The sequence below is a fragment of the Anser cygnoides genome, chromosome 15 (genome assembly GCF_040182565.1).
Source record: "Anser cygnoides isolate HZ-2024a breed goose chromosome 15, Taihu_goose_T2T_genome, whole genome shotgun sequence".
NCBI lineage: Eukaryota > Metazoa > Chordata > Aves > Anseriformes > Anatidae > Anser > Anser cygnoides.
Window position 1 is genome coordinate 16393035 of NC_089887.1, and position 23661 is coordinate 16416695.

The window sequence follows — 23661 nt, forward strand, 5'->3', positions numbered from 1 at the left end:
CCAGCTACAGCAGGCTGAGGTTTCAGATCAGCTTTAGCTACAAAGCATACATGGATTTTTCAGATTCCTGAATCACATGTGGCTGGTTCTGTTTTATACATCTTATTTTAATAGGCATATTACTAGAAAAAGCCCATGTACAATTTTTCATATTGCAGATCATTTTTTCATCTGGAAACCATCGCATATAAGTGGTTTCTGCTTTGTATTAAGCTATGTGTCACTCAAACATTTACTTTGCATATTACAGCAACATCTGTAGATCTTATCTGAAAAGAGTGATGTTTCTTACCTGACTCACTGTTATCCTTCTTGTGTAATCAGTGTTCTAAGAAATATGCTGTATTCAGATAGCAAACAGGACAGGTAAGTTCCCAGTCAATAGGATGTATGCTCATCAATAGTGAATTGGCATTTCAATCGGGAAAGGAATGTTTTTCTATCTACACTATGATTTTAGAAGACAATAGCAGCAATATTCACAGGTACTGAGATTTCTTGAATTACAAAACAGTCAGCTCTAGATACAATTGATTGCATATAAATATTTCCTGACATATACAGGACAGGAATTGTGTGCACGAGGTCTCTCTTTTTATAACTGCAAAGACGGTTCAGATTTTTTGCCAAGCTAACAGACAGTTGTTTTATTGGGAAAGGGCCTTCATTCATTATCAATTTTCCAATATCAGAGAAACTATATTAAAATATGCATTGTCTATAAGAAGATCTAAATTCACCCTTGTTTTTGTCACGTTTTAAGAGACATTTAAGTCCACTGGGCTAGACCCTGAACACCAACCAGCAAGAGACACTTGTGCTTCAAAGAACACACAAGCTATTAAAAGGGAATAAATGGAGGAATACATCTCTCAGTTTTATCCACCTACAAGATAGGAGCACAGTGTAAGCTAGCTGGTTGAGTGCTCGATATCCAGACGTGCTCTGGCTCCACTGGCAGTTTTGGAGAAACCCCTGGGTGAGGTTTTACAGCCTGCATCACATACAATGATCCTTCTGATCTTAACTGCATGCTCACAACATCTACAGTCAGACCTAGTGTAATCAACCACACACAGAAAAAAAAGAAAAGTCTTGATTCCAGTTGTCCCATCACATGAAAGACTGTAAGCAAAAACAGAGGGGAAAAAACTAAAGAACTCGACATAGCAACAATCTTTTGTGATGGTAGAGAAAGCAATCAACTCTGATGGACTCATTTATAATGATTATTACATCCTTGTTTGTTTCTGATAGCATACGTGATATTCAGGGGAATAATATAATTATTCAGGGGACTGATACAATCTTGCTCTTTGCTAAGCATTACACAGTTCCTCTTAGAACAAACAGCATAATTAAGATTGCAAAAGAAAGCCGGCGATATGCAGGTAAACAAAGGTTTAAAATCACCCACTTCCCCCACAGACTGAAGAATCGTGGTGCGGTTGGTGGGTGACCACAGCAGGGAGGAAGGTGGGTATGTCAGGAAAAAAGAGGTACCTTTGCATCCTCCCATCCCACCTATAACAAAGGCTGGAGATGTGAGAACATGTGGATGCCAAATAGCACCTGGAAGAGGCAAAACAGACCTCTCTCTCAAGTGAGTGCCTGCCTCCTTTACGACTGGAAACAGCCCCAGGAGCTTAAATAGCTTCTACTTCTTTCATAAGCATCAACTTGGCAGTATATTAAGCATTAAAGCTGTCCTAAATATTTAAGCACTTAAGCTGCCCTGCACCGCAGTAAGAATTTCCTGCGCACGAGCACCTTTGCATGCGCTCAGGGTTCCACCACTTTTTATTCCCCCTCTACTCTTCGGGAGTTAAAAAAGAAAAGAGGGTAGAGGAGAAGGGGTAAAAAAGACACCTCTCCCCAAGAAGCGAGCCCCTTCTCCCACCAGTTCATTTCCTGTTTAATGGCAGCATCTCTGATGCAATGTTGCAGTCACTGAAAAGCAAGGAGTGAAAGATTTCAGGGCTACTGATTACCAGCTTCATGACAAAAAGAACATACATAATCACTAAGCTAACATTTTTATATGCAAATTACAAGAGGGGAACTGTAGCTGAGTCTAAACTCCGTGCCCTCCAGAACACCCAATATGTTCAGAGAAATAATATTTCATAAGAAATAGATAGGCTCACAATACCCTGCCACATAGAAATTGGAATTTGATAAACAAACACAGCCATCCTCAAACCTAGCCTTAGCCTACCTTATCAAGTGTTTCCATAAATGAAAGAAAACCCAGCCTGTGCTGGGTATGTCCCTGGCTCCCCATGGACCTGGGCAGGAGTAGGAACGGGAAGGAGGCAATCATGCACGGGCAGCCCCTGCAACATGCATGTTGGTAGCCATTCCCCTTCCCCCATCTCACATGCTATGGACACTTACTTTTAAAACCAAGAGAAACAAATGCACATTTTTGTATCCCTGGCTTTTATCCCATGCACACTCACAAACATATTGCTGAGGTTCAGATTGCAGGGGACCATCTCAGAAGCATCATTTCACAGATATTTAGCTATCATAAACAGAAATAAATAACAAACAAAAAGAGACTATTCTTGTTACTGTTTTGTCACCTCCCTCATTTCTTTCTTCAGTACAGAGCTTTTTCGCTAGATCCTAAAACACCTCTTTAAGGAACGTATGTTGCAGTATGAACATGCAGCAACTGTATGAACATCCAGCCTCTGCCTATACTGACAAGTTCTTGTATGGAACCCCTAAAAAGTCAGGTGCACATTACACGTTTCTCTAATGCTAGCAGGACGTTCACCAGTACATATCTGAATATGCTGAGATGTATTCTAACACATATTCTCTCTACCCTGTAACTTTCTGGATTCCTGTGCCAGGCAGAGTTTCAGAAGGCTCACTATCCTCTCCATTTCATTCATTTTATTATTTGCTCATCAACATCATCCCTTCATTCTTGATTTTCACCAGTGCAAAGCATGTTATGAATGAAAATAAATAAGGTGTTTCTAAGAAAAACTTAAACCAGCCCTAGTGTGCTAGCAGAGGGTCAGATTTTTACAGATGGATCTGTAGCTGAAAGGTTTGAGACAACTGGTGACTGAATATCTTATGCTGATGTTTGTATCTCACGGGAACCATGCGTTGTTAATGACTGCATCTGCAAGGGACAGAAAGTAAAGAGACAGAGTGAGAGTTTGTGCTGGGTTAACCTTCGCTAAAAGCCATGCTCCTGCCCAGCTGCTCACACTCCCACCTCAGTGGGACAGGCAGAGAAAACAGGAGGAACTGGAATGGGAAGGCTCATGGATTGAGAGTAAGACAGAGAGATCACTTGTCAGTTATCACCATGGGCAAAACAGGCTCAACATTGGGAATATTAACTTATTGCCAAGTGAAATACATAATTTCAGGTAATTAGAAACAAAAAGAGAGATATTGAGACACCTTTCCTCCCTCCACTCCAAAGCTTTGCTCTTTCATTGCTGACTCCTACCCACCCCAGTGGAGCAGAGGAATGGGGGGCTACCAGGAGGACGTAGCAGCTCCTCCCTGCCACTCCTCGCCCTGCTCCCCGCAGGGCTGCCCGGGCTGCAGGGGCATCTCTGTGCATGGAGCCCCTCCTGCCCTCAGCTCACAGTGAAAACACATCAGTGTGTCGAGATCTTACCAGGCACACGGGGACGAGGATTACTTCCCCTGCCCATCAGTGCTGGCAGTCTTATTGAAGAATGGGCTGCAGAGCAGGAAGCCCCTGACCTTCAATGGTCAGGAATGAAAAATAATTAGCAAAAGGTTTAGAACTAAGGTATGGCTGAGAAACTGCCCGTGAGTAAAGGAAGAACAGAGCAAAGAGCTGCGTCCTCCAGGTTTTTATGCTCCTTTTGTCAGCATGGCTTGGAAAGTCACGTAAACAGAGATTTGTTGTTGATAATGGATGATTTATTGTTAATGGATGATGTTAATGGTGAAAGCACATCGCCTTCATCTCTCACCTGGACTCAAAGACCAGATACAGAACTCTTGCCCAAGTCTGCATCACTGGCAGGAGGCTCAGCACTTTCTGCACTATGCATGAGCTACCTTTAACCCTCCTCAGAATAGTAGCAGACTCCCCTGACAAGCCCCAGCTCTAGGCTACTCTCAAAATATGAAGGGATGGCAGACACTAAGCTTGGCTGATCCTAGTTTTGCATTTCAAGTCTTTGCTCTTCCCCAGGTTTCCTGTGTGATACCAAGCAAGTTATTCACTCCTTCACTCATGTGAAGGGAATGATCACAATATTATTACACAATTTAATTTGAACAGAGACATTAAATTGCTGCTTTATTCAAAGAGAAATGCTTTGAGTAGATGTATCTTGACAACATTTTCTTAGGGAATGTTTTATTTCTTAGGGTCCACTGGTCATTTCTGTTGAAGGAGAAAGAAGATCACTCCCATGTGTATGGCTAAATACGGTAGGCAATGAAGGATGTTTGAATTTAATGGGAAGAGGTATATGAGGTTAAATGTCAAGAGGTATATCTATAATGTATAACTACAATAGGTGGTGAAAAGGTATTGAAGATGAAATCTGGGATAAGTAAAACTGTTATGACCTGACTACAGTCCCCATTCCTGACTGCCCTGCGCCATTTGGGGTGGGGAGCAGGTAGATGGGTTGGGAGCAAAGGAGTGAAGTTAAGCTTGGGAAGGAGGGGCTGAGGGAATGAGTTTTAGCTTTGGTCTTTCTCACCATCCAACTCTATCTTAATTGGCAATATATTAAATTAATTTTCCCCAGGTCACCTCTGTCTTGCACATGATGGTAACTGGCAAGTGATCTCCCCGTCTCTATCTCAGTCCATGAGCTTTTCTATCTTACCTCCTCCCCATGTCCTGTTGAGAAGGTGGAGTGAAAGAGCAGCTGGGTGGGGGCCTGGCAGCCAGCCCAGGTCACCCAGCGCAGAGATAAAGCATTGTTTGCACAGAAAGTCGAGCTCAGACACAAACCTAGTTACCTAGAAGATCATAGCTATAATGTCAATGTCTACCACCCAGCCCAGGTGTATTTGCCGATCTAGGCATAAACACTTTATCAGTCAGAAACCAAAACTGATCACTGACTTCAAGAACAAAATGTCAGAGCCCCAGACCCAACAGTACCTATGGCTTTTCATCATTCTGTGTGACAGTTTGGTATAAAAGTGTGACAGGTTAGGTTATCCTCTTCTCTCCATTGTCCTCCAGTTAACCCCATATTTCTTCTGATTATCCTCAAGTAGGCTTCAAGATAGCATGAAATAAACTCAATCTGATATTTGAAAACTATCTGGGAAAAACTCTGGTGCAAGCCTGTCACGCAACATTCCTTTTCCTGCAAAGCAGGTGTGAGCTGTAGGCTGGGATAATTATATAGTGTCTACCAACCTGACTCGCTGGCTTCTTCAGCTCCATACACTGCTGAGGCATGACGGCAGGCCATGTCAGTGGTCATGTGCGCTACTTTCTTTCCTAGACACAGCTGCACTGGAAAGACGTGGATGAAGTGAACAACTTTTGAAGCATTTTTGCTCCAAAGACTTGCCAGAGCTACATAAAGGTAAGAGCTTTCAAATTACTTTGAATCAGTACTGTGTTTACTTACAAATAAAGAGAGGGATGTGGCAAGGATACGACAGGGAGCTCAAGGAGTATGACAGCTGTGGCTCTGGGCTGTAAATGTTAACTCTTTATAATTACATTGTCAAGCTTCACCAAGCTTTGGAAATCTGGAGGCAAAGATTGTTCCTAGGATACTTCACATGAAGATGAGAAAAGTAATAAGAATAGAAAGTTAGACTAATGCGCCATAGGAAAGGGCTTAGCTCACACACAAAAGCAGGGCACAAACCTGCTTTCTACAAATTAATGTTTATCCATAACTTTGTAAGAGTTGCTAGTCCAGTTGCTATGTCACGTTACTTAAGCTGTTCTATCAGTTTTCAAGTGAAGGACAAGTTCTGGACATTATTTTTACCTGGGTATAAATGAAATGCTGGCTACCCATGATTCAATGCTCTCAGTAGGGAATGTTAATCTGTAAAAGAATCAAATAAAAGATGCAAATATCAAATTTTAAGGTAATGATGAAGTGCTGAAAGCAATTGTGTAAGGCTGCGCTCAGTTCAGACAGCTAGAAGGGAATGTGACAGCCAAAACTGTGTCAAGACAGTACAAAGGCAGAGACTGAAGTTGGTATTTCCTATCTTCTGCTGCTTGCTCAAATTTTAAGACAAGACATAACCACGTTTGGACCATGTTACTGCAGAATGGACATCGTATCTCCTTGATACAGTATTTCTGTATAGAGCAGAGCTGAGCAAAACCAAGACTAATTTGCTCATCATCACTGCTGCAGAACAGGAACTGAACCCATCTTTTTTTCCCCTCAGCACAGGTTAATGCACAAACCACTGGACAGTGCTTCCTTTTGGCAGTTAGTACTCTATTTCTGGAACGGTAATTAGGGAGGGAGAAGGTCTAATGCAATCTCATGGCCCAATCCTCCTCATTCTTCACAACAAGGGCCCTTTAAATGTGAGGCTGGTCATCTGAGGAAGGCAAGGGATTATGCCTCAAACAGTAAATTAAGGAGCAGGTATTAAGAGAGACATCTTGTTTACATCAAAGGTTCACACAGAAATCAGTGACAGATCTTATTTAGTATTTTAATTAATAACCTTCACAGAAATATAGGAGTGACTAATAAAACGTATGAATGAAGACACAAAGTTGGGAAGCATAAAATCTGTTGCACACGGAATGAGAGAGCCTAGACAATTGCCGTGACAGAATTTGTATCTGTTGTAATGCTACAAAGCTATACATTTAGTAAATACTATCAGGAATTTCAACTACAAATTCATTAGTAGGAAATTACATCAGAGGAGAAAGACCTACTACTGGTTGATGACAGCATAAATACAAGCCATCAGCACAATGTGACTGTAGAAGAGGAAAAAGTACTCTGGATTATACTATAGACAGCATTTCCACTAAATATAAAAAGACATTTATACCATTATATAGGTTGAGGACAGAGCTCATCTGGGCACTCATGTCCAAGAAGGATAAATTTACTGTACAGAAATGAGAAGGACGCAACAAACTGTGTAGTGCTGTGAAAGGCTGCAAAGAGATAGAAAAGCTTTCTGGGGGAGGACTTTTCTAAAAGGGTGATTCTGGCACAATAACAAGCAGGGATAAGCTCCCATGAATAAGTTTAGGCCAGAAGGTTTGTAAAAGTTTACAATATTTTGAACTGCTTTAGAGGTGAGAGCAGCAGGAGCAGATGCACTAAATTATAGACTTGAACTCCCTTCGAGGAGGAATAACCTAACTTAAACGTCTGACCTGGGACAGGACTGGAAAATCCAGGGAGTCCCTGCCTAGGCAGCAGCCTGGTGAGTCCACGTAGGCAGGGCCAGGCTGCCCTGCACACTGATTTGCATGCACGAATGCTGCAGCTGCCTGTGCAAGCCCAGCAACCAGGCGACCAGCCTTCCGGGTGCACATTACTGCAAATGCACTGAAGGAAGACAAAAAAAAAGAAAAAAGAAAAAAAAAGAAAAGGTTTCAAATACGTTTGCATTTTTGTAACCATTTACAGTATCATGAAGGATAAAGGGCTTTCTGCAGATCGGTCCAAGAGCCAAGAGCTCTTTCTGAGGAGCTCAGCTCACCAGCATTTCGCTCTTCAGTAAATGCTTCTTCCTAATTTTGTGAACAACAGTTATTCTCTTTGTGCTCTAAACTGCCATTTAAGCCACTGTGACTTGGATTACACATAAATATCTCCTTGTACACGAGGGAGAGGAGGAGCAACATCTATCTACACAATGACATTCTGGGTTCTTGCCCAGCTCTCTGGGTCAATAACAAAACCATTCCGATGGCTTCAACAGATGATCAACCTTCTTCCACTGACCACCTGAAGCAGGGCCCTTACATATTGGCTGGTGAGTCAATGCGGCCAACAGACAAGCCAATGGAACCAAGTGAAGAGCTTGCAACAAGCAACATGGTTCATACGCAGCTGAATCCCCCATAGCTCCATCCTCTCCACTTGAGAGAGGAAACTGGTAGCCTGGTACAGGCTTAAAAATCAGAATAACCATAGGATTAAAACTGCAATTCTAGAGTAAAGAACTTGAAAAGGCAGCAGGGTAGCACAGTACTTTCAGAGCATCCTTCATTGATTTCATTGACAGGATGTCTATATCAGACATGTTGAATATTTTTTTAATGTCCAACTTTTTATATGCTGCCTGCTGTCATGTCTTTAAGCTTCTATTTTAAGAATACAAATAAACATATACCTGAATGCTGCTCCCCAACTCTTTGTTTATCTGTATTAGAGCTGGAACTCTTCCTTCCTGAACATCTGAAAAGCCTCGGCACATTGTGAATGTTACCCTAAACAACAAATTCTGGGCTAATGGGAGAAGACCTCTCCACTGAGGAATTCAGTGTTTCATTGCTGGCTGAAAACTAGAATTAACTGCTTTAATAGAGTAAAACAGATGCACTCAATATTATTCAAGCCACAGATGCAACTGCATGCCAACAATGGTGTTTTAATGGTCACTCTTTAAAATAAGAGAAATTGAAATTGTTTCATAAATGCAGCTGGAAGGGCTAATTGCCCAAGGAAACATTAAACTAGCAATGAGAGGAGAGCAAGAACACATCACAGCAAAGTAGTCTTTGGACTAGTATTCTCCAAACCAAGAGATCCCTGGTGAAAACTGCTATACCTCCACACATCCATGAAACCTGCAGATCACTTCCTATAGGATTTTAATGTTAATATTCCAACACACAAAACTAAAGTCAATGTCAAATCCCACACTGACATCAGCTGGAGCTGGAACAGGGAGTAAATATTTTTCTCACAAAGCCTCTTGCTCCTGTCCTGCCTAAGATTCTGGATGCCATCCTGGTACACGACGTGACAGCCAGATAGGATAGCCTCGTGCTGGCTGCCATGATATGGATCCAGCTCTTAATGCCAGCTGTAGTACAGACAGGGTGCAGACAGCCCTTTGCAACTTTAGTCGCTCTCACATAACCACTTCTGCCTACATTTTCTCCTCTACTCGAGAAGAAGTGCTGGCTGTTTTGTGCTGCTACGTCCACGACTAGGTCCTGGGAGTAGCACCACTGCTTCAGTTGGAATAGAGGCAGGCCAATGTGAAGTGCTCTTGAAAACACTTTGGAAACCTCATTTGGAGTCTGCAGTACAAGACCAACAATTAACCTTCTTGCTAAAAAAAGACTCAGTAAAATACGAAAAGGATTAGAAAACTCTGACCAGTTTTCACCACGGTACCAAATCATTTTTAATTAGACCAATCTACTTCTGACAGAGAACTGCCACAGAACAGAACAGAGAGGCAAAGGAAGTGTTACCTGGGCTCTGACACGCACACACACCTGCCAATCCCATCTGCCTCTTCTCCAGGCTATAGGTTCTGAATCTGAATGGAGAAGAATTAATGCTGCAGTCAACTTCAGTTCCTCAAATGAAATCATAAATACGTCATTGGCACAGGCTCATAAGACTAAAACAAAGGTATCAGCATTCAGGCAATGAGATTTCGGAAATGACAGTTCAGTAACTCCCAGTTCATGCTCTACTGAGCTACACTTCAGTCAAAATGGACACAAATCCCATGGGGTAGACACTCCAGTCTCATGAACACCTCCATTTCAAGTACCACAATGTCACCCTAGGAGAGGTGCTTGTGGGAAACGCACATTCCCATCAAAATTGGAATCAAGCTGGAAAAAATGCTTTTGAAAAGTGAAAAAATGGTTGATTTTCATACACTTTCATATGACTGCACTTCTGCCCATCATTGCAAATACACAACAACTGAAAACCCCTTCTGCAAAAAATATAGTAAAGACAGGAGGAAAATCTTTGTTCTCTTTGCAACTACTTCACCTGTACATGGGAGGCCAAACGACAATTCTCTCAGGACTCCTGACAAGACTGTCCTCTGTGTGCCTTAGTTTCCCCTTTGTATAGCACAGATGACAGGGCCTGTGCCTCTCTGCAGGCACCTAGAAACGCATGTCAGACTAGTCTCATCTACGGGACTATTTAGCCATCGGGGATGCTCGGGAGGGGATGTGCAGAGGCGTGCGTGAGTGCTGGAGAGTGCTCCCTGCCACGGAGTTCTGCATTTCACCAGCTTTGCTTGGCTGTGTGAGCACTGCTCTTCACACCAGAACACGAGGGCCTGGAGCAAACCCAGAGGAAGATGATAGAAACTGCCATTGCCTATTCTCCCCTAGGACATGTCCTTCCTGGAACATAAAGACTTTGCACCTTCCTTTCTCTGAATTGGATCTTTGTATATATGCCTCAGGGCAGGATTTGCTTTCTCTCTCTCTTTCTTTTTTTTTTAATACTAATTTCCACGGGATGTAAAGTGAGTTTTAGTTTCCAGTGCAAAATCTGAACCTGCCCACATGTAGAAGAGACTGAGACTTCAGAGTAGAGAAGGCACAGACTTGTTTCTGTGCTCCTCGGCCTGCATGTTCCTGCCTGCAAGTTAGGTAGTTTGCAATTCCTTAAGCCAATCTCAGGTGCTCCAGACAAACCAAGCCCCCATGTCAGGAGTGCACAGGGCTCTGCTCTGCCCTTGTGGAGAGCTCTTTGCCCAGCATGACTGCAGACAAGACACCTACACCACCTCCCTCTGTATTAAGTGTGGGCCTCCTACACGCTGCTGGGTTCTGGAGGACCCAGATGACCTAATGTTTACAATATGTTTATAGGACGTTTTCCTATTCTTTCCTATTCCTCTTCAGGAGTTGTTGCCTGATAGTTCTCCTTACCATTTTTTCCTACAAGGTTCCTTACTAACACTGCCCATTCTCTGCTGTGCCTTCCTTGCCAGCAGACAATCACCTCCAAGAGCGGAGAGGAAAGGCTCCAGCTATAACCCATGGCAGTAACACTTAGAGATTTGGGGGCTCGCAGCCCCAGAGGGCTCTCAGACATCACAGGCCCAGTAGCAACCAAAAACTGAGAGTGACCACTTATGTGGTAAATAAAAGGGCCTCCTGAGTTGCATAGAGCACTCCAAGGAACGCTGTTCTGAGCCTCTGAGCTTGCAGTGCTCAGGCCCAGAAGTTAGCTAACCCCGGGGCACTTCCTCCCAGGGAGGCTGAGGAAGCTCCTGCAGACGCTGGGCCCAGCTGCCCGTCCAGTTGGAATCGCAGAATATCCCGAGTCAGAAGGGACCCGCAGCTCCTGCCCATCTCTGGGGCAGGTGCTCCACCACAACACACGGGGCTACCGGCAGCACTACTAACTGCCTGACGAGACACTGAGGGCGATGCACGTTCAGGGCACCACCTTTATCAACACCTACAGCCTGTGGCTTCAGAGCTCAATGCCTCTGAAACATAGACGAGGTCTACCCCCCGTATTCCTGGCTCTGCTGCCGAGTCAGACGTCACTGGTTTGTCTCCTGCATCGCCTGCCCTATGCATTTAGCTGGTGCTGTTGTACCAATACCTTGCTGGGTGGAGTAAGCATTAGTCAGTGCCTGCTCGCATTCAGCTGTTAGCTTGCAATGTTCTCACTATGTTAACCATTATTATTATTATTCCCTCCTGCTCTGGGCTTCATGACAGGCCTTTTGCCTGGGCCTACAGTCACTGGATGAAATTCAAAATCCCTTCCTTCTTTTTCCTGTTTTACGAGTGAGATGAATTGAACAGAAATGTCATCAGAACGGACACCACCCAGTATTTAGTGTATGATGTTTAAGTACCAAGATAGCAATAAGCCAAAAAAATTGAACACACTCCCTAAATTTTTGCCCACTGATCTTTGTCCTAAAGAAACAGCTCATGGGGCCATCGACACTGGCTAATGCAACATTTGTCTATTATCGCACTTCTGAACCTGCAGTTACTGCTGAGACTCTTCTCCATTGATCATGGCCCTCCCTTGGCTCTCACTACATCATCTTACCCAAGGCCTCTTGATTCTCAGCTTTTGTTTTTTCTTCTCAGTGAGATCCTCTTGAAGGTTCCCCGTCGGCCTACTGATACATCTGACATTCCCGGTCTGGTTTAGCTTCTCTACACCAAGTATACTGAGATACACTTTTCCCCATCCCTCCTCTCCAATCCATATATTAGCAATTTTCTCCAACTTGCTTGGCCTTAACATGGCCAATATTGTATTTCTGATGTTTTCTCTACACCATCCCACTTATTAGCTTTATTATTCATTCTGCTACCATTTTCACTTCCCTCTCATCCAGGTCTGTGACAATTACAGCACTTCTTAGTGATTCTTTTAAATACCTTCTTTTCTTCCTCCCTAGGACTGGTATTTCATTTCATCATGCCAGACTCCCCCCCCCCCCCCCTTTTGCACTCCCCCCTACATCTTGCCCCCCAACACACACTGAAAGCAGGCCTGCTGAGATCATTTTGCCCTGTTCAGAAATTTCCATGCTCCTCCAGTTTGACCTCACATATTCATGCAGCTTGTGCTGGCTTGCCACATGTTACATTTCTCAGTCTCTACTTGCTTATCCAAATGTCTCTTAACATAATCCCTCATGACTGCGTCGGACGGCCACAGCCCCGACCCAAAACAGGGAAGGCACCTGCATGGTGACACAGGACACGTAGCTGGACCGCAAGGTGCTCCGTGGAGTTACCTAAGCCTCTGAGCAGCCAGTAACCCTGTGCCAGACTCATTCGGCAGCCCTCAGAAGCATCTGGTTGAGGAAGGTGATTCTCCCCCTCTACTATCTTGTGGTCTCACCTGCAGTGCTGCTGGGACCCCCGGCACAAGGGGGACAGGGACCTGTAGGAGTAGGTCTGGAGGAGGCCACAAAAATGATCAGAGAGCTGGGGCACCTCTCCTATGAAAAGAGGCTGAGATTGATGGGGCTGCTCAACCTGGGGAAGAGAAGGATCTGGGGAGACCTTAATGCAGCCTTTCAATATATAAAGGGGGCATGTAAGAAAGACAAATGAAAGACAAACTTCTTTTTTTAAATAAAACAGTGCCTGTATGACAAGATAAGGGGCAATAGCTTTAAACTGAAAGAGTAGAGATTTAGATTGAATATGAGGAAGAAACATTTCACGATGAAGGTGGTGAGGCACTGGAACAGGTTGCCCAGAGAAGCTGTGCATGCCTCACAGGTGGGGCTTTGGGCAACCTGGTCTAGTGAAGGATGTCCCTGCTCATGGCAGGGAGGTGGACTACGTGATTTTTAAGGTCGCTTCCAACCCAGACCATTCTGTGATTCTATCTTTGGTGCTTTTTCCCGCATTAAGCTTTGGTGCTTAATGGAATAATTAACACCTTTCTATTCACAGTAATACAAACGCACATCTGTAGCTGTGTCCTCCTCCTCCCCCTCTCCTGTGTTGTGAACAGTCCCTGCTAACACCTGCAAAACACACATACTTTGTGGCCTGATCTTGTTCGGAGCCTCAGGTAGCACAGTCATATTTAATGACGATCTTGCCCAACAAAAGCATGTCACAGTAGTGATGAGACAATAGTTTCACGGTACAGAACTGGTCATAGCAATGGTGATGATAAGGTTGCACAATAAGCAGACGAAAGATCCAAATTGCCATGGGTTGCACAGTTGCATGCTCTGACTTAATGATACACGAAGGGCTTTTACAGGTGCTCTGAAGTGTGATCTTCCCTTCCTTGATCATTTTGACAATTCATAGAAAAAAAATTACAACTTTTCTCTAAAGGTAGCACTTTCAGTCCCACTGAACACTTTGCATAGTGTTTGCTGGGTGAACAGTTTTAGCTTTCCAACACAAAGAAATAAGTAAAGAAATATTGTAATTTCTGTTCTTCCCATCTTCCTCATGAGGAAGTGTAACAGTAACTGACCACACTTCAGTCTGTGAAACACACAGAACATTAGAAGTGCTGGTTTTCCTCTACATGAAATCCAAGTGTAAGAACTACAGAAGGAGGCACTGACAAGTGCAGGGCACTGAAAGTCACTTACAGGAGATGTTTTGTACTGCTTTTGGCAGGTGAACTACAGAGATGGCTAGTGAGAAGGGACGTGTGGAAATTCCCATGGTTATGTATGAACAGCAAGAACCCTACAGGCAAGAACCCTCTGCACCAGAGTACTGCAGCCAAGAGGGTAAGCAGCTTTTGCCAGGAGGGCGTTGGAAAGAGCGCGCTCTCTGTGGTTGTGGGGCAAACACTGATAGCTGTTTTCCAGAGCATAACTAAGCCACCTCGTGAAGGGCCCGGCTTTGCTAGGACATGATGGGTTTAGAAGGTGCCTGTGCCAGTGTATAAAATGCAGCGTGGGGTAGGCAAGCTGGTATGATCTCCTAATGGGCACGCCCTTAAAATGGAAAACATACATTTGTGTTGGTTTAGTTACTCATTTTCCTAACAACAATTGCTTTATTGGAAAAGGAGTTGCAAACGTCTTTCTACAGTAATTCCATATTGCTAACAAGCAAGTGTTCAGCCAGCAAACTCTGTACACAGACTGGCTATGTCTTACTTAAACTGTGATCTAGTTTTCCAGAGGACTGGCCTATTCCCAAACACTCCTGTTGCCCGGAGCTGCCCTCCCTAGATGAGTCAGTTTTGTACCTGGGTTGCGTAGCGATGAGCAACCCTTCCCCGGTGCCATCTCACAGGGAACATCACGACTGAAGTGCTGGCATTTCAGCTCAATGACTGCAAGCAGGCACCGAGAGCTGCTGTACTGCTGGGTTGGCTTTTTGCTCTGAAATTAGGCATTGCTCTCATACTGACACTCCTTTGTCTTCTGCCTGTTGGAGCCCATGCCCACTGAAAGACACTCTGGTATCAGTGGTTTTACCTCTTCTGCCTTCCTGCTATTGAGGAAATCGCCACTCACCAGACAGGAGTGGAGCAGAAACCAGAAGGGGAGGTCAGACGGTGGCTTATGAGGCTAAATGTGTAAGCACTGGGCCTCTGAACGTCACTCATTTCAGAGCACTTTACTCTGATCAGCACTTTGTACACATTTTTCTTTACAAAGATCTGTCTGGTCTCTTTCTAAACACTCAGAAGAACTTACAAGAGGTTGGGGACAAAAAGCCTCACTTCAGAACTACTCAGCCATCCAAGTGACAGGCACTGACGCACCTAACGCTGAGCTGCACTGTCCTGTCCCGGTGTGGAGAGCCACAGAGGAAGCAGATTCTTCACAAAACATCCCAAGTGATAATTCTCTTATACACAAAACATTCCTCTTTCAGATAGAGAGGAAATTCTTTACTTTGTAATTTCTTACAAATTTCTTTTTCTACAAATAAGCCTTCCGTCTCCCCCTCAAAAAAACAAAAACAACAGAAAAACTACAACAAAATTGAGGTGTCACTAACCAGGTACTTTTTTTTTTTTTTTTTTTAAGAGCAAAAGGTATGATGGAATTCCTTGGCTGGAAACTGAAGCTGGATAAAATTTCAGACTAGAGAAAAGATTCCAAATATTAATAGTAAAGGTAGTAATCATTGAAACAACCTAGTTAGAGGTACTGTTGATTTTGTTTTTAAAATTAGACAAAGCGTCACTCTGATGCTATGCTGGAGTAGATGCAGTCAAAGCCTTCATGTTGAAAAAAGTATTTCATTTCTTGGCTTATGTTATACAGAAAATGAGAGCAGCTAGTCATTGTGGTCGCTTTTGGCTTTAAAAAATCTGTGAATCAAATCAATAGCATTTGTTCCCTATCCTGTACTTCACTGAGTCATGTCAACCTCCCCTGTGAGGCACCTTCCAATGCAGCTGCTTTGACTCCAAACAGGGCTTTTGGGAGGCATGAGCAGGATGTATTTTTGTGTTACTGTTTTTCTTTTCATAGGGGGTTATGAATATCCTCCTCCTCCACCTTACTCCTATCATGAAACAACCACCGTTGAGCAACCAGGTATGTGCCAGGGGACTCTGTTTCTGACAACGTTCATAATTCTACTGCTAACAAAAGCAAAATGGTTTTGGTTTTCAAGTCTACAAAGATGGAGTTTTCTGAACAATCACAATCTAAGAAGATAGAAAATTTCCCCAGAAATGTTGGAAGATAACCTAAGATGACAGACTCAGACTCATTTTCCAAAAGTTGCCAGTCTGCAGAAGCACTCTTTTTTTAAACCAGCTAGAACTTTCAGAACAATTATTTTAAGTCCAGATTATTTTATTGTTCCTTTTCTAGTAACCTTTATGTAAGCGGACAAGCTCAAAGGAGACACTGAGGAAAGGCTTCAAAGAAAGTTGAGTACCATCTCTTAAGGGAGGGAAGGAGATGCATTTGTTTTTTAAAATCCCTAAGACCAGGAGACAAACTCAGATATCATACATCCTACCCGTCTAACAGACACTACCTTCCCATGCCCAGATCTTTGTTTTAGTCTACAGTTTGAACGTACCCTGAATTTGTTTTAGGAGCCTTAAAATGGTATTTTTCACTGAAAATATTTCTGTAAAAAAATCTTTCCTGTAGCTACCAGGTGCACAATTCTCAAGGAGGTATAACATACTCAAATCCAGACTAAAAAGACATGAGGGAAGTTACAGACATTACTAACTGGAGTCATGCCGGCATCTGACTGATGACATTTGTATAATGGAATAATTACTTTTCTGAATTTCTTGTAGTTACTGAAAAGCCGATCCAGAAAGCTCCTCTATATCCTTCAAATCCTTTTCTTCAGGGAGAACACACTTTTTCACAATACGTTAAATATCAGAAGATAAACTCTCAGTGTCAACGCTGAGCAGTGGAGACTGCCTGACTGTAGAGATTTTCCTGTAAGCAGCTCCCTGCATATGTCTTTATCCATGCAGATACTGGCTGGTAGAAGGAATGTGTTGGGATACATAGAACAAACATTACAGTAGTTCTTGTGAATATGCCTTTAGTCGATACTAGTAACAGAAGTGGCTCTAGATTGGTCATTTTAAGAACCTACATTCTACAACTAAGAATCAATAATGTGTAAAATACTCCACATCCTCCTAATTTTGCTGCTTCTTGTTTCCTCTTAAACTCAGTTTACCTGGTGTCTCAGCCTCCGATCATAGTAGCAGGAATCTTCTCAAGCAGACCAACATCCACAATATGTCCTTCCTGCCGCCAGCACATCACCACACAGGTCACCTACAGGCTGGGCAGACTGTCTTACCTTCTGTGCACCAGCTTGTGTATGGTTGGGTAAGCTTTCATGTATACATTGGAGATTCTTCGTAGCAGAAGTTTAAAAAGATAGATCCATTAAAAAATAAAATTCTAGTTAATGCTTATATAGACAGTTAGCCCTTCTCTGTACATCCTAAGAAGTCAGTCTGTCCATACTAGACACAGTCATCATGGCTGCCAGGGATGCAATCTGTTGCTAAATTTAACCAAGTATGTTATTACTTTTCATAAGACAAGTAAAAATTAGTAGATTATTCACTTCCCTACCATAATTCAGAATCAGACTAATGCATAAGATGTTAGCGGTGAAGATGATTAGCCTTTAGGAAGACAATTTAAATATTAAGAAACCTGGGAGTCAAGTGGATTCATACTGTGAAATGGCAGACAGAGTAAGACAAAGAATAGAGGAAGCCAACAAAAAGAAAAGTTAGTAAATCACTTCATGTATGTCCATTTCCTCTTTGCCTGTAGGTGCTGTTTTGGATGCTGCTTTGTACCTTTCTTCGTGAAGATCTTCAAGGATGCAGACCATTACTGCCCATGCTGCCATTTTCATATTTATAGATACAAAAGACTATAAGGACAGAGTTTATGCAACCAGGTGATGCCAAGTTTCTGCTCCCTAATGGTGTAAGATTCCACACGTAAAACTACTGCCAGGAAACCTAGGAGTAGGCTTTGGTTCTGCAGCTCCCTGGCTAAGTCATCTGGAGTTTACCATACCATGGTTAGACTGACTTTAAAATGGAAAGCCTTAAAGACTAATTTACATTTTCACTTATTTCATGCTCTGTTTGAATAGTTCTCTTGAGTTATAAAGTGACCAGCTAGTGAGTACTTCAGTGCTGCTACTACTACCCTCAGATCTCCAACCCAGCTGGGACACAGACTTTTCAACCCACCAGGCATGAAAAGCACATTTTAGAGAAGCACTTACCTTATATGCACTGAAACTGACTGGTTGGGATCTTCTCTCTGTTCTTTGTATGTGACCTACCCCTGCAGGGCTGTGAGTGGTACAGGGGTAGCTGATTATTCTTATTATTTATTGATGAAATGCTGTTATGAGATTGTCATTGCTGTGTTACATATGAGATACAACAAATATTCCCATCGCTGAAGGCACCCTGTTCATGCTCCGGAAGATCCGTAGAAACCATGTAGCTAGAAGAACCATAAAGCGTCCCATTTAGCCTGACGTTATTTGATGAAAATCTGTGTTTTAGTTCTTCAGGCAATTAAGCCACAGAAAGAAGGTTGTGTTGAGGGACTGGGGTAGAGGCAGCATCCCAGCACTCACCCACTCCACTTCCCAGAACCAGACCCAAGTGCTGACATGCTGACGTCTCCTGAATATCAGGGCGGCTGCAAGAGCCTCGTACCACTGGGGAACAGAGTCCGGCAAGCTGGGGAAACCACCAGCCCACGTAGTGGTGTGGAGGAGGCCAGGCCAGAGGCAAGGCAAAAACTTCCCCAGCTGCGACACAGCTCGCAGGGAGCCCATGAGCATGAAGCGTGTTGGTGCAGAGCTGCTCCAACCAACCTGCGACGTGAGAAAACCTCTGGATTTTCCTTGGTCCGCACCAAGCTGTTCACGAGCCAAGCCTGCTTCTTGTGATTCTTTCAGCAGAACATTCGATCTACCCGTGCTCCTTCCCACAGCTTTTATACAAAATCATCACAAATTCAAACTTTCAGTAGTAAAACAGCCAGAACTTCCTAGTCAGCGTTCGCCTCTGGGCTACCGACCTGAGGGAATCCCCGGACAACACCGGTTCTCCTTTCCCGCCTCCCGCTCAGTCGCGCTCCCCAGGCACCTCACGGCCCCTCCTGCCCGGCCCGGCCTCCCCGCTGGGGCCCCGGCCCCGGCCCCGGCCCGGCCCCGGCCCCGGCCCCGGCCGGCTCTCGGCCGCCCCCTGGCGGACTCAGGCCCGCGGCGGGGCAGAGCTGCCCCCCGGGCGCCCGGGGCAGGCCCCGAGCCGAGCCCAGGCACAGCCACAGGGAGGAAGGAGGGACGGGGCTGGGCCCAGCTGGAGCAAGGGGATCAGAGGAGATACCAGGCAGCCTTCGGCTTCCATCAAACCCCGGCTCCTGGGCCCCGTTCAAAACCTGCTCTGCCCGAGCAGAACGCCATTCTACCTCATCGCACTCAGCCTTCTTCAGCTGTTTTACACAGGAGAGGCAGAACAACCCCACAGGCTCTTAGCAGGACTGCCTGAGGGTGCCAGGACTTCCACGAGTCTGTGTCCCACCAGCACCCCCATGGGGAGCTTCAGTCCCCCAAATACAGAGCTACTGCCAATGCCGAAACTGCTGCACTGACCGCACGCATGCAAGGGATCTCTTCTGGATTGAGACTCAGATTTGTTAATCAGCGATGCTGTGATTGCTATCACACAAGGACAGTAACAGCGTGATCATGCTTCTGCCTACTTTTTAGGAGAGCTAAGTAGAGATACTGCTTTCTTTGAGGTTGTGCTCATTGTAGGAGAGCCACAGGTTTACAAGCAGACTAGAAATGAAGAACATGTAAAACCAGGTGCAACCAATGCCCTATACACAGCAAGCACATCATTCAAAACTTTTTAGTTTCCTTCACTTGTGTAGCTTCTTCCATTTGCTTTATCACCACAGCTTCTGAACAAGTCTTTCCACATCCCTCTCACATATCTGCAACTATATCGATCTGCAACCATGTAGAAGCAACCATAGTCTTTTCAAACAACTATTTTACTGCAGTTCTTAGTGTACTTACAGGTTACTGCATAGCCAGGTTGGACACGCTGTTGTATTTGAATGCAACACCCTCTCACTCCTCGAACAATAACATCAACTGTGAAGCATTAAGGCTGTGGGGACAGACGGGGTAGGTCTGAACAGGAGCACCCTGTCCTCACTTCAGGCACAGAGACCATAGCCGAAGTGTGTTGTCAGCACTCGCTTACAGGAGCATCTTGACCTGGCTGAGAAAACCATGGGCTTCCTCAGACCTTCCGTGCCTCAGGAGAAAGGAACTGTGAGGCCTGCCCGCCCTCAGATTACACACCTCACCTCCTTTCTGCTGCCCGTGCAGACCGCACATGTCGAGATCAATGGCAGAGGGAGGCAGCATATGAACACTGCTTTCATGAAGCTGAAAACAAGTAACTTGTGTGACAGAAGGAAAACCTTGAAGCCTGAATGCCTAACAGAACAACTCTGGCCTGCTTTGGAAATAGCAGCCCTCTTCCTTGTAGAAACACGGGTTCGTGTTTTTAACGAATTTTATAACTGCAGCTGCTTATGGGAAGGTTGAATAAAAAACTACCAAGGAATTGAGGCTTTAATTAATAATTTGCTCTCAAAAACTATAGAGTTGTTACAAAAAAAGAAAAAAAAAAGAAAACAAACCCATACCCGGAGCCTGTATTTACTGACAGTCTTAACATCCAAAAAACTGCTAACTTGAAAAAGCCCAGAGAGGATTTAAATGTGACTACTGAGAAGATATTACTGCTACTAATAGAAGGAAGTTCAAAAAGTAAGTTCAAAAAGTGAGTGTTGTGATTTCTTGTTTTCTATAACTAGACCTCCCCACACCCTAAAATTTAGGGACTGTTTGCTTCCACTGGTTATGTACTCCAGATACACACAGGGAGGTCCTCTAAAAAAAAAAAAGTGCATTTTTTTTTTCATAGACATTCAGTTTTGTCTGCGAATCTGATGAGAAAACTAAAACTGACTTTTTTTTAATATGTAAATAAATACCAGCCAGAGTTGGCCTACATGCGTGCATTGGCAATGCAGCTTACTCAATACCACACACATGACAGATAATCATAAGCTCTAGGTAGCATCGACTCCTGATTTTTCCTGAATTTGTGCCTGTTACAGCCTAACACTGCCCCAGTGGCACCCAGTAAGCATTTGCCAGCAGGACGCAGTTTGTACTGGCTGTACACGAGCCCCGATACCCGCGCTGTGCTGCCAGCGCTCCAGCGGGTGGCAGTGTTACAAGCAAAATCAGAATTCTGAGAAGTTAAAGATATTGAAAGCTACAGGTTTGAAGAATGCATCAGAAATTAGTTCTCAGAGTGGCATTCCCCCTTGTGCAGTCATCTTAAACTACCTGGAGCTCGTCTTTATTACAAATAGCATCTATTTAGCTAGTAGCACATTTTTAAATGGCCACAGCTAAACTAGTGTAGATTTGTGCATGCGCTTTTGCTTGAGGAGTATATATAAGAAGTATGAGAACTCCAGTGTTTAAACAGAGAATAATACAAGTGTACTTTTTTTGCTGTGGTGTATGAGTAAGTAAAAACCATTACACAACTATTTTCCAGACAAATCAAACTCATGTGTAGCCCAAGCCAACGTCTGTGCTACAGCAAGCAGCAGGCTGATGTTTCAGCCTGGCAGACACCACAAATTGAAAAGACACCTCACCTTTTTGATGAGAACAGCAAAAAGCAAGAGGCACTGTTGAAAATTGATGCTAGTAACAAAGCAGGTGTAATTCAGAGTTCCACAGATCATCACCTATCATGCTTAAATTGATGCAGCTGGGCATCAATTAGCCTAAGCTGTGATTTAGTGCCAGAATGATCCCATGCAACAAACCCGTCATTGATCTTCCTCAGGACTTGAGCACAGCAGGTGGTAAATTATGCTACCTGGAAACAAACTGTCCAAGATCTGTATTTGAATTGTTTTCACATTAAACAAAAGCTGATAGAAGTGTTTGGTACAGCCCTGAGGGCAGTGGTACATCTTGACCCCAATGCATTTCTCTTTGTCTATGGCTCCTATAAATGCTTTCATTAAACTGGCCTCTCCCATCCACTTGTTCCCTGTCCCCTGCATCACAGAAACACAGCATCATCTAGGCTGGAAAAGGCCTTCAATATCATCAGCCATCTCCCAGGCTGAACACATCGGTCACCTTGCTACAGTAGGATCTCTGCAGAACAGCACAAGGCTCCAGTCATAGAAATATAGCTAAAAAGGGGGCTCTAGACCACAAAGGGGTGGGTGGGTGTGTGGGTGTGATGGGGTGGCAGTGAATACCAAGCTATTAAACTAGGTGGATGCAGGGAATTTTACTGAAGAATACAAAGGCTCTTACAATATTGACATCGTTTAGAAACTTAGAAGCTCTGAGAGCAGTACAAGCTTGGTAGTAAAATTTCTCTGGTGAGCTATTTGCATACAGGAACCTTCATGGTGACTCCCAGGGACCTGCACGAAGACCAGACCCAGCTCCTCCGGCCTTCTCAACCCAGTGGCAGAAGTAATGGGGCAAGGAAGGCCATTCTAGGGGCTGCCCTGGCTTTCACATGATAACAAGGTCAGTAACTCTGCATCCTCTGGTGACCCAGCCTCCTTAATCACTTTGACCTAACAGGAAGTAACACCACGATGATAAAATCCACAAGCAGCCAGACAGACATCAGCCAGTTTTTTTCCACCATTTCAAATATTTTTAAATGTTAGGGTTTTTTTTCTATCAATTTTAAAATCTGTCTGTGAAAGAGTAAGCTTCACCTTTAAATAACAGTGAATACACATCAATTTGGATAACATTTAGAAGGCAAGTGCAGAAACAAATAATCCTGAATATATACATAACAGAAAGAAATGATGCATATGATTTCAGATGTGCAGAGGATATTAGCAAAAGTAGTCAAAACATTTTTGCACCAATATCTGGAGGCACAATAGCTTATACAAGTATTTTATAAGAAAGGCAGACTCCAGCTGCTGCCTGGTGTAGCCCCTTTTTCAGATCCTAAAGGCCAGGCTCATTTAAAAGCAAAGGATAAATGACACCAGGCCACACACATGCTAAACCCTGACTCTCCCTATCTCAATATCCAAATGCTTGCTTAGATCCTCTGAGGAAAAACGGGAAGAGATAAAACCATAGGAATTGCTGCAGAACTCAGCATTTACCCTCTGGCCAAGTCTACTTACATTATGAATGTCATTCTTGACATGATTTAGTTGAATTTTGCAAAATTCATCTCCTCTGTCTAATCAAAATCACCTTGACTTCTGAGCAACGCTTTCACTTTTGTTTCTTTTTGAAAAAGGAACGGACAAGACACAAATCCAGTGTTTACCCTTATCTATTTTATTTACAATATATACAGTTCCTACAGGAAAAAAAAAAGATTTATCACAAAGGTTATCAAATAGCAAAACACAGCGTCGCTTAGATCTACGTACTGACGCCTGCAGCCAGCACAGAGCCCGCAGGACTGAGGGCGGTCCAAGCTCCAGGTCTGAGGCTCTAGGGAGCAGCAGGCTGGGTCCCAGCTCCGAGGGGCAGCAGCTGAGGTAGATACAGCACCGGGCACTGCACGTCCAGCGGCACGACATCGGCCTGATCCCTCTGACGTGTCTTGCAGCAGTACGAATTCGTCCTGGTGCTGCTAAGCAAGCCTTCTTGTATAA

The 23661-nt window shown here is 43.9% G+C and overlaps 1 protein-coding gene across 1 annotated transcript; it reads left to right on the forward strand.

Annotated features, from left to right (window-relative positions):
- The first annotated feature begins 5419 nt into the window (after positions 1-5419).
- On the forward strand, positions 5420-18744 carry LOC106041222 (lipopolysaccharide-induced tumor necrosis factor-alpha factor homolog). Its single transcript, XM_048066887.2, has 5 exons — positions 5420-5570; positions 14066-14181; positions 15889-15954; positions 17076-17235; positions 17695-18744. Exons 2-5 carry the CDS (start codon positions 14079-14081, stop codon positions 17801-17803), a joined length of 438 nt encoding a protein of 145 aa, XP_047922844.1. The 5' UTR covers positions 5420-5570; positions 14066-14078; the 3' UTR covers positions 17804-18744.
- The last annotated feature ends 4917 nt before the right edge of the window (positions 18745-23661 follow it).

Bases quoted from the DNA above. Each gene is read 5' to 3' on its own strand.
- LOC106041222 (XM_048066887.2), top strand. From the start codon at position 14,079: ATGGCTAGTGAGAAGGGACGTGTGGAAATTCCCATGGTTATGTATGAA. The intron at 14,182-15,888 runs GTAAGCAGCTTT...TTCTTTTCATAG, and splicing joins AGAGTACTGCAGCCAAGAGG to GGGGTTATGAATATCCTCCT. The intron at 17,236-17,694 runs GTAAGCTTTCAT...CTTTGCCTGTAG, and splicing joins ACCAGCTTGTGTATGGTTGG to GTGCTGTTTTGGATGCTGCT.